This window comes from Staurois parvus, unplaced genomic scaffold, assembly GCF_062004578.1.
Source record: "Staurois parvus isolate SC_StPar_1 unplaced genomic scaffold, SC_StPar_1.0 ptg000770l, whole genome shotgun sequence".
Classification (NCBI taxonomy): Eukaryota; Metazoa; Chordata; class Amphibia; order Anura; family Ranidae; genus Staurois; species Staurois parvus.
The window spans coordinates 956,806-968,864 of NW_028318566.1; the positions used below are offsets into that span (position 1 = coordinate 956,806).

At 37.6% G+C, this 12,059-nt stretch overlaps 1 protein-coding gene across 1 annotated transcript in view; it reads left to right on the plus strand.

Annotated features, from left to right (window-relative positions):
* MGAT4B (alpha-1,3-mannosyl-glycoprotein 4-beta-N-acetylglucosaminyltransferase B) overlaps nucleotides 1-12,059 on the plus strand; it is a 661,259-nt gene that overhangs the window by 529,125 nt on the left and 120,075 nt on the right. Inside the window, exon 9 of the mRNA XM_089654506.1 lies at nucleotides 4,893-5,023. Within this exon, the coding sequence (XP_089510632.1) occupies nucleotides 4,893-5,023 (131 nt within the window). The remainder of the gene's footprint in view (nucleotides 1-4,892; nucleotides 5,024-12,059) is intronic.

Sequence of the window (12,059 nt, forward strand, 5' to 3'; positions counted from 1 at the left end):
TAGTAGCGCAGTGCCCTGTCACCTTTCACCTTATGATCTCCCTATTGATTCCTATTAAACTAAGGCCAGGAGGGGTTATATAGGGAGATTTCACTGCAGATTTTTCTTTTTGCTAGTGTGCAGTCACCTGAAGGTAGCTGCATAAAACCCTTGGTTATAGACTAAAGATCCCATGTCCTGTACTGTACTCCAGATTTTATTGGTAGTCACAAATCCTATTTGTTCTTCCACCTTGCCCTCTCATTGGCATAGCATGTTTGAGCACCTTGCAAACTGTAAAAAATATTGTCTATGGCAAGTGAAAATAACAAAGATATTAATGATGCAGTGTTCTTGGTATTCTGGGCCAGTATGGCTTACTTTGCATACATTTCCTATCTCTTTCCTCATGGGTAATGGCTGCTGTTTATAACCATTAATGCATTCAGCGCTGGCACTTTTTTGTTAAATGATGTGCTGGTTAAAACTAAACCGCACATTTATCTGGGCTGAGCTCCCACATACTCCACTTTATAAACCACCTTTCCAAATTTCTGTTTGTCCACGCACTGATGATTTGAAGAGCCAAATGATTCTTGAACACATTAAAAAGGCATGGACTGTCCCGCTGATATTGGAGGCCATCTTGAATGTTTGTGAAAAAATGAATATAATATAAGGTACCACGCTCAATTTAGGACTAATGATTGCTTACTCATTTATGGTGGTGACTATGTACTCTCTACAGTATAGTCAGGAACAGTTTATAATATAATGAGATAGCATATCTCTGAAGTTAATAAGAAACTAGTATATTAATTATTGTGATATTATCCGTGAAAAACAGAAGAAATAAATAAAATCAATATATACACCTAATAATTGTGAAAAAATTCTAATCATGTGTACTACTTAAAATATATACTCACTAATTATAAAAAACTAAGAAAAAATGAGACAAAAATAAAAAATGTATATAGAAAATTGAAAATAATAAAAAATATATATCTATATATATAATAAATAATGTATATTATAGTGATGATAAAAATATTATGTGAATACAAATTCCAATGAAAAAAAATTTTTTTTCTAATTTTTATTCACCACCATAAATGAGTAAGCATTCATTAGTCCTAAATTGAGCGCGGTACCTTATATTATATTCATTTTTTCAATATTTGACTCACATATATGAGGGTGAGCAAGGAAGCCAGCGCCCATATTAATACTTTTTATAACTTATTTTATATACTACAAATTTGTTTTGTATAAAGATTTAGAATACACACTCCAGTGGCTCACAAGTAATCTTTACAAAATTTATGAAAAATTTTTTTAAAATAGTTTAGCTAAAATTGTTACAATAGACACTAAAAACTAGTTTTTAGGGTGCAGGCTCTGGGGCTTTCACTATAATCTTAGCTTCACCAGCTAGTAAATTGGTGGGGTTAATTTATGAAAGGAGTAAAGCATGCTCAATTTGCAATGTGATTTTTTTTTTTTTCACTGAAGGTAGTGAAATCAGCAGATTATATTTCTCCAAAAACGTTTACTCCTCTTCAATTCTCTGGTCTGCATAGGGTTCCCAACTCAAAGAGAGACTCCTTGCTCTACAGCAAGATGACTGAAAGGAAGGATGGGGAAGCACACTGATCACATCACAGTGGTTGAGCGGATGAAAAACGTTGCAGTGTCTGCATCTCCTTAGAATTAACACCAAAAATGACATTTCTGTTGCAGAGGATGCCTTGTGTCTGACTCTTATCTTAGCACAGCCGTCTGGGCAGAAAATGACATTTTTTGGAGGTGTTGTATACACCAACCGTGTACACGTTGTCTCCAGGTTGCAATATTGCATTGCATTTTACAAAAAGAACATCACTGCCGATTAATGTGAAATTGTCTTTTAAAGCATTAAATTACATTATGGCATGTGTAGCATATGTACATTTGTTTTTTGCTATTTTTTTTTCAATGATACTGGAGTTACCATCTAAATAACACTAACAGGTCTTGTCCCCACCTTTGACTAATTAGGGAAGGAGACGCAGCAGACTGATGGGCTCATCTGTCTGTCACTTTGCTTTCTCAGCATGTTCCTTGTGAGAATTGCAGCACACTTGAATTGCCTCTTAATGTGTTGTTTTGATCTCATTCTCATTTAAAAGCAGTAGTTCTTAATCAAACCACTTTTTTTTAATCAGACTAGTGTTTTTCTTCTTAACCTTTTAAAGACCTTGCACATGCAAGGTATGCTCAATATAAAACATGAAGTGATACTAAAGGCAAAGTTTTTGCCTTTAAAAAAAAAAGTTATACCTCTGTGCTCTCTTCTTCTCTTACCTCTTCTTCTCGACTCCTCCGATGGTGCTCTCTGCTCCTCCTACTCTCCGATTTCCCCCTCAGCAAGCTGGCTGCTAAGAAAGGCACTCATGTGCACATTCTCATGAGCTGAGCTGAGCTGTGTGCATCCATAGACACATACAGCACGACTTGCCCACGCTCCCTCCTCATAGAATTTCACTAACAGCAGCTGGAGCTGGGGACAGCGCTGGATCAATGAGAAGAGACAGGTACGTTTTTAGGGGCAGGGGGGCAGAACAGGTTGTGGAAAAAATGTTTACCCTAAAGCAGAGAATGCTTTAAAGTAGAAAACGTTTTGACTTGGAACCATTTCCCTATGTACATAAATGGCCGGACTGGAGCAGTGCCAAAGTAGGTCGCCGTTTTTAAACAGCCCCCGCATTCCCTGCCTGTGTGCGCTCCCTGGCAGCGCACGTCACTGCGGTCCGGTGCCCGCTGTGTCCAGACCTCTGGACACAGCGGAACACTGATCCCTGTACAGGACCTCTCTGCGAGGTCCCGATCATGTGATCACCGATTGGCCAATCAGGAACTACATGAATAGTAATAAACAAGATGTCACTTCCTGACAAAATTGCTTACTACTAGTGAAATCTTTGAATGATCACAGCGGTCACATGGTACAAGGATATTCACAACAACCTTGTACCATGTGACAAGCTGTGACCAATCACAGTTCACACATAATTTCTCAATGGCTGCAAGAATGCAGTCAGAGAGAAGGAGAAATGATTGCTTTTACAGCCTTTATAGGTGTAAAAGCAATCCATGTAAAAAAAAAGAAATAAAAATCTTCATCACCCCCAACAAGCAGTACAGTTTCACTATGGTGACACTGTACTGCTAGGGTGACAGTATGTTAAAAAAAACATAAATAATAATATTTAAAAAAAAAAATTTAAACATTTGTTTTGAAAAATTATAATTTTTGGTTGTAAACTAACTTGTTTTTTTTGTTGTTTTTTTATACTAGAAATATAGCTGTATACATTTTATGAAGAAAGATTATTTATTTGCAAAATTTTATAAGAAAAACACTTTTTTTTTCAAAATGTTTGGACTTTTTCATTTATATGGCAAAAAAAAATAAAAATCCCAGTGGTGCATAAATACCACCAAAATAAAGTTTTATCTGTCTCAAAAAAATGCTAAAAAATGTATAGTGTTGCATGACCACCTAATTGTCATTCAAAGTGTGATAGCGCTGAAAGCTGAAAATTGGCCTGGACAGGAAGGGGGTGAAAGTGTCCGGATTGAAGTGGTTAATTTAAAGACTTTAGGCAAACCTAAAATGCTCTGCTTCTCTTTCCTTGAATTGCCTGCTCTGCCAGTGCAGTTTAAAGTGATTCAGAAGAACCCTTTGATAAAGTCAGGTGACGAAACACGTCAGGGTCAGGCCACACAACGATTGTTTACAACCACCATCTACCTCCAACCACCAACTCCCCGCCGGAAGTGACGTTCCGCTCGCGGTTAGCGAGGATGGTTGGGTGAGACACTGCAGACCATTTGTGGGATTATTGATGTTAGACGTGCAGTAACTATATTTTTATGTTACTGGTTTTACAATACATTGATTTTTAGCGGTATTACGCTATTGGCTTTTCCTTATTTCCTTTCCTGTGGTGGAGTGATCTTGATTAAGGATTTCCTACTATTACATGAGCGTTTGTTTACTGATGGGCACAGCCATTATACTGTAGAGGAAGAACTATAACTGTGATTGATATTCACCACAAGTGCTGTTGCTTATCAATGTTAGATAAGCCATAATATCTGGTGAATGCCACTGGATTGGGGGTGATCTGTTTGGAGCACGTGGTGTCACTGGAGTGGAGTTTTCTGATTGCTGACACTTGTAGAAGGTCTATTCAATCACATGGTGGTTTCGTTGAAAAGAAGGACTTATACACAGTTATATGATGGACTTATATATGGATTTCATAGCACATTTTTGTTTTTCACTATGAATTGGATTTTTTTTATTTATTTGTTTGTATTTATGCATATATGTTACATCACTAGAGCACTTTATTTGTATTTGCACTGCTTTTATTGAGCATACTAATGATTTTGGTAATGTGAACATTTTCTTTTTTGTTTTATTTTGTGGTTTACTACCACTTTAAGGAGTGAAGACCGGTAGTTCTTGCTCTGTAGTGCAGACCCAGGACAACTGTGACTCATTAGCTGTGGTGGATGTGAAAGAATCAGCTGTCTAGTGGGAAAATAAATTGCAAAAATCAATAACAGGAATAATAAAAAACATATATTTTTTTTAATTTGAATATGTATTCTAGCCTTGTTTGCCAACTCTGTATTTTCTGGAATTACCTTCACACTGTTTGCTTGTATCTCTATTGATCTCTTTATGATCTCCTACGTTTGATTGCTGCCATTATTGCCTAAGTACCTCCAATTGTTGCAGGGAAAACACTTTTCACAAAACACTGTCAACCAGAGTGTATATTTTGAAAACATATTTATAATTTCTTTGAAAATGGAGAAGAGAAATCTAAGTAAACACAATTTTTTCTTATTATCAGGAAAGCTCTTCAAGTCTTTGGACCTTAGCCTGATTGTCGAGTTTATCCTCATGTTTTACAAAGACAAGCCCATTGACTGGCTCCTCGACCACATCCTGTGGGTGAAAGTGTGCAATCCAGAAAAAGATGCTGTAAGTAATGAGCCTACAATTGAGATTGATGTTAAAATTACTTCTCCATGGGTGTTTTGAACAGATGGTGCAATACTAGCTGTACTTTGTTATCCTTTAACAAAACATCATATTTATGGTTTTGGTTCATACAGTCTGATGAAACAAGTGACATGTGGCAAACTTTTTAAAGTTCCTTAATTGCAAGGTATCTTCATGTAATGTTGTCAGCACAAAATGATGATTTATTATGACAAATAATATTAATTTACACGAAGATTTTCATTGTACAGTTTTGCTTTCTCTCAGGCCCTATTCACACCTAAGCATTTTGTAGCTTGAAGTTCTAAAACGCTTGAGGAGCGATAATCAATTATTCTCAATGGAGATGGTTCGCATCTCCACTCCAAGTCGTCTGAAGCTCAAACGAGTTCTGGAGCTTTTTTATGTAGCTGAAATTGGGCAGATTTGCACGTTTTTTGGCACGGTTTTATTCCCATAGAAATAAGTGGAAACGTGCGATGTGTGTGTTTTTGCTCGATTGTCATTTCAAATGAAAACATTAAAAAAAAAATAGTAATATATGAATAAATAAATGTAAATTAAATAAAACAATTACATAAAAGAATACAAACTCATCTTAAATAAGGAATAAACAAATAAAATAAATGAATAATATGTAAAAATAAATAAATAATAATTACCTACTAACCTTAACACCCTAACCCTAAAAAAAAGAAACCAATTATTATTATTATTAATAATGATAATTAATAATAATAATAAACCCAAACCTGAACAAAAAAATAATGATAAAAACCCAAACCTGAACAAAAGAAATTATTATTAGGGGGTCAATTATTATTTATTTATTATTACATAGTAATCATTTATGTGTGTATTCATGTATTATTTATGATTATTTTTATTTGTGCATTTATTTTACATTTACTTATTAATTTATTATTATTATTCTTCTTATTATTAACACCCTAATAAAAAATAATAATAGCTAAATAAGAAGACGACAATAAATAAAATATACCCTAAACCCTAACTCCTAATCCTAACCTTAACCACAACGCCTGATTCTAACCCTAACCTAACCTTAACCCCTTGCCTTAAGAAAAAAAAATGAATAATAATAATAATAATAAAAAAAAGAAAAGCTGATGGAAAAAGCTACAAAAGTTGAAAAACCCTAGCAACAAATGATGCAACAGATAATATTTTTTTCTATTGGCTAACAAAAAAAAGGCAAAGCTCAAAAACGCCTAAAAACACGGTATAAAAAAATAATGCAAAAATCACTCAAATTTGCTATGCTCAAGTGTGAATGCAGCCTCAGAGTGGGCATTGAGGGTAATTGTTCAAAACTAGAGCAGCCAGAATCTGGAGCAACTGTGCATAACAATCAACTCAGTTTGGTGTGTATTGGTAAAAACGTTTTGGTTTTTTTTTTGTTGGGAGAGTGCATGTGATCAGCACAGGGCCAATCAGCGCTGTCCAGACAGAGGTCAGGAGTCCTGCATTCTCCTACAGCAGAATGAAAACTCCTCCTACAAACTTTAACATGTGCTCAGCTGGACACTGATAGAAGTCACAAGACTGCTCTAACTGCTGATGAGAAAATATATTTAGCAGTTTATATTTACCAACATAATTGCATTTCCATGTTCTGTGTACTGTGGGAGACCAGATCTAGTGAATGTAGGGTTCTGGGTTTAGGTTAGTAAATATATAGGAAAGCATATCATATTTACTTGTTTAAAACAATTTTGTACATTTCTTTAATCACTTCCTAGTTTCCATGCCTAGGCAAATGATATCATACATCCCAGGAGTCTTCGGGAGGGGGAGGAGGAGTTTTCTAAGCTAAGCACACCCTCCTGACTGTATGCCTGAACTAGGGGCAGATGGATTCCAGGAAGTATTTGCTACATGAATTATCTTCCCTTACTCAGCATGGCCACAGCCAGATATGCTAAGGTGGGGGGGTTAAGTGATTTCTCAGCAAAATAAAGCAATGGATGCATGGGTGGATTTGGTTTGAATATGAAAAATGAATTAAATAGCTCTCTTGGATGGTGATGCTAAGATACAGTGCAGTTCTGCTTTAACATGCTGAAGATAGAATTGGTTGCTATGCACAGCTGCCCCAGATTCCGGTTACTCTAGTTTCTCATTTCACCAATATTGTGAATTGTACAATAGCAGATTAACCGAACAATCATCTTAACTGTAATGAAATATCTTTCAGCCTCTTAGGAAACATCCTTCTTTTACAATTGAAGTGTCATGTGAAATGCCTTGAAATTTGTGTACAATTCCACTACACTTAATAAATTGTGCAATCTAAACATAACAAACATGCCCAGGTTAAACTGCCAATGCAGTTACAGGAACTTTCAGATAGTTTTTTGTGTTTTTCTGCAGAGCCCTAAGAGCACAATAACACAGGGTCCATTAATAGGCCCAGATCAACCACATTAGATGGAAATCTTGAACTTTTGTCTGCCCCATTAGTCTTCCTGTCCCTTCTATTGGGGCATTTGTGTGACAGGCAGCTTCACTGGCTGACTGTGGGTCTTGGGGCCAAAACACTGCTTTCCTACCTGAAGTCAGCAATGTCAGAACAGATCAATCTAGGATATATGGCACTTGGGGTGAAGGGTGCTCTAGATCAGGGGTGTCAAACTGGCAGCCCTCCAGCTGTTGCAAAACTACAAGTCCCATCATGCCTCTACCTTTGGGAGTCATGTTTGTAACTGTCAATCTTGCAATGCCAACAGCTGGAGGGCCGCCAGTTTCACACCCATGCTCTAGATGAAAAGATTTCTAAGGTGCATCCAGTTAAATCAGATTGACAATATGGGGATATTGACATCACTACATGTTTTCTGTAGGAGTCTTTCCTTTTAATCCTCTCCTTAAAAACACCTTTGCTTATAATGCATAAAGCAGTAGTTTTCAACTTGCATAGTATAGGGGACCTCAGCAGTGGCCCCTGACATCACTAAATGGACATACATAATGTTTGGTATATGTAAGGAGAGGACTTTCAGAGACTGTAGACATACTGAATCAAATGACAGTCCAAGATTTGTACATGCTACAGGCAGGGGCGTATTTACCACAAGGCAAACAAGGCATTTGCCTGGGCCGCATTTTTCAGAGGGGCAGCAGCACCCCTATGGAAGAGGGGACACATGCAGCTTGGGGAGCAGGTGGGATCTGAGAGAAGCTGCAGGCTTCTTGACACTCATTCCCGGGGATGTCCAGAGCTGTGAAGGTGAGTGTCTCTCTCTCTGGCTGGGAAGGGAGTGGCCGGTGTATGGGGGCAATGGTAGTGGAAGGCTCTCCCAGTTGGGCAGGGGTGTTGTTGGTCAATGTCAGGCTCTCCGGGGGGGGGGGGCATTAAGGCACAAAACCTAAATACGCCACTGGCTACAGGTATGTTGGAGACTGAATACATGCTGCAGAAAGTGAGAATCTAGGGACATGTTACATTAGTCTAGTAGAGATCACTGCTATTATACAAATCTGTGCTGCCATTTCTATTACAGACTACTGGATAACAAGTGGCCCTCAGCCACCGGTTGAGTACCAGGGGTTTAAGGCAAAGCTGTTCTTTTAAACACTATTTTTATATGCACATTAGTGATTGCAGAAAAAAAAATCAATGTGTTTTAATAATTCTTTTTCAGCATTCCAGACTACCTTAACCTTCATTGTCCATAACTTTCTAGACAGCTGGCTTGTCCCCCTATTCTTCTATTGCAGCTGCTTGGCCCAAAGCACCTCTCTTCATTCAGTATTTTAAATTTTAACAATAGAAAGTCTTTTCATAGCTGCTATACAGAAAGGTCTTCCAGGGATAATACACTATTGGATATTTCAGCAGACATTAGAAAGCAATAACAGTCAAACACAGAAATGTTTGAAATGAGAACATTGTGCTTCAAGTGAATATCGGCTTCAGAGATGAAAACTTAAATAAGCAAATTTTATTAATTTGATTTCCTTCAAATGTGACTGACTACAGGCACTCTGTGCAGTGTTATTGCATAAGACTATAATAAATAATGGTGGAAAGTCACTTAGCTTCAATATGTTCCATACAAAAAATAAGTAACAATAATATATGATCCCCATTTACAAACTGTATTAAGGTTATTCACTTTGAGATTGCCGGTTATGCTCAAAAACATTTAAAATTTAAGTTCCCTGTTCCAGCTCAGAAAATAAATATATTTATTTGCATTTGCCATATGGTTAATTGATGTGCTTAAAGTGACACTAGTCAAAATCATTATTCTCCAAAAATAATTTATACACTTTTACTAGTTAATGGCCCTGTAATATATTTTTCCATAAAATAGTTTCTTACTGTGTTTTTCTGCCTTCGTGTCACATCCTTTGTGAGATCCCAAACCTTCCCTTGTCCCCTCTGTTTCTTCACTTCTGTTTGTTTGGAACAAGCAGTGTTCCTTAGGTCCAGTCATGTGCACTGTTCTATACACACTACACATCCCATAGACCATGGAGAACAAACATGGCCACCCTCTAACGGAAAGTTGGATCACAGCTGCATAAAAAGGAATTTTAGAAATTTGAAGAAGACAGTAGAAGGGGCATTTTAAAATTAAGGTGATTGTAAAAAGTTTTAAATTTAAAACAAACCAAATGTTATACTCATCTGCTGTGTGCAATGGTATTGCAAAGAATGGTGCCTTACCTCCTCTTCTGGTGTCCCCCGCCATCAGCAAGCCGTGTGCTGGTTGGGGAAGAGGGCCTATCAGTGGAACCTCTGACTTTGCCTTGAATGGGAAAAGCACCAAAAAGAATTTGGATCATACTTTTCTTAATCTGTTAATCCTTTCTTTTGTACCTGGGGATCACTCCTTTTCCAGGTGCATACTGATTGACTTTGCCACCCAGTGACTAAGGAGAATGCTATTGTACTTTTTTTAACTTGTGTTGGAACTTTTATGGACATGGGAGAGTAAAGCTGGGTACACATGGTGAATGCCGAATGCCGAATATCAGCAAGGAGGTGCCAAACATTCGGTTAATGTGTACAGCTGCCTGCCAGATGGAAGCCAGTCTAATGGCCAGCTTTTGTCGAAGGGACATGCTGGAAAACCAACAACTGACCAGCGCTTGCAGCTAACGGCTGCAAGCATTGATCCGTGTGTTTTAGAAGCTTTACAGTAGCACAGCTTGGGAGATTGCCGCATTAACATTGCTTGTGTTGGCACTGCGATCTGCCAGGTTTTTTTTTTGTTTGTTTTTTTCGCTCAACCTGCTGGGTTGAATGAAAAAGACTAGCAGTGTTTTCCCTGCTTAGGGAAGACTGAAAAAGTAAGATAATTATTTATAACTGAGTGTCTCGTAAGTATGTTAGGCGTGTTTAATTTTTGCTTAGAGATGCTGCCAAGTGACAGGTTAAGTCAGCTATAGCATTAACCTGCGCTCAAGACAAGTTTACCATATGTTATCCACGTTCCCGATGCCCTGTAGCAGAAATACTGCTATAGGGTGGCAGGGGTGCGTAAAATCACACACATATATACATATATATGTGATTTTGTATTTCCGGGTAGGGAAAAGAGGCCATTCACGGCCTCGGCTGTCAGTCCCCGGGTCCTGGCTTGTGATTACTCACCGGCACCCGGTGATCGCCGAGTATTACCGATGGGGGAGAGAATTGTATGTAAACACAATACAGTTCTTTCCCCTGTCAGCTCCAGCACACTACTTTGTATGTCTCTGCATAGTAGAGCCATACAAAGCAGTGTGCTTACAGTGGAAAGCACAGACACAGCCTCATAGTAAACACACATCACACATTTAACCCTTTGATTGCCCCAGATGTTAACCCCTTCCTGCCCAGTGCCATTAGTACAGTGTCTGTGCTTTTTATTAGCACTGATCACTGTATTGGTGTCACTGGGGATGTCAGTGACACCAAGTCAGTTCCTCCCAGTGTCAGAATACCCGCTGCAGTCCTGCTATAAGTCGCTGATCGCCGCCATTACTAGTGAAAATGACAAAAAAAATACAGTATATATACGGCCATTTGTAAATGCTATAACTTTCATGTAAACCAATTAATTTACACATATTGGGATTTTTTTTTAGTAAAGACTTGTAGCAGAATACATTTTGCCCTAAATTAATGATGAAATTAGATTTTTAAAATGTTTTTATTGGAAATGTATTATCTTTTTTTGTTTATAGTGCAAAAAATAAAAAACATAGAGGCATTCAAATACCAACCGAAAGAAATCTCTATTTGTGAGAAAAAAGGATGCAAATTCAATTTGGGTACAGTGTTGCATGACTACGCAATTGTCAATTAAAGTAACACAGCGCCGTAACGCAAAAAATGGCCTGGTCAGGAAGGGGGTTAAATCCTTTGGAGGGCAAGTGGTTAATACACATTCCCCAAATGCCTCCTCTAATTTGGACTATATGTACATTTTTGATGCATTCAGTGGCCTAGAGAACGCATCATGCCCTAAAATTCTTGATGTGATGCGAAGCCGCGTTAAATACTCTGCTGTATACAGTCTTGTCCCCCTGCCATTGTTTGAAGTACCCAGCATGTTGGCAGGCATCTGTAAGCCCATGTGAAAGAGGTCATAAAGTAATGGTGGCCATGCACTAGTCAAAAAGTCACGCAAACTCTGTCAAAGGACATAAATGAATCCGTTTTTTTGTTCATTTTATCACATATGCACAGTAGGAAAAGTCTCATTTTTAACGGTCAAGAAACAAATTAACTTTTTAATTTACCCTTCCATTTGGTAGAGGTTTTCCAAACATTTCCTTCAAATTTTTTGGGCTTAAAAACGTCAAAACCGATTTTCTATTTGTGGCCAATAACTGGATGAAAAATGAATGAACTGTCCAAATGACTTTTCGAATGATTTTTCGTCTAGTGTATGGACACCATTAAAGTGGTGTTCTGGGTTTAAGAAAATAGAAAGACACCAATCACCACCTGGCTATCACAGTTACATGAAAAAAAAATGAAAACACTAGCAGAATC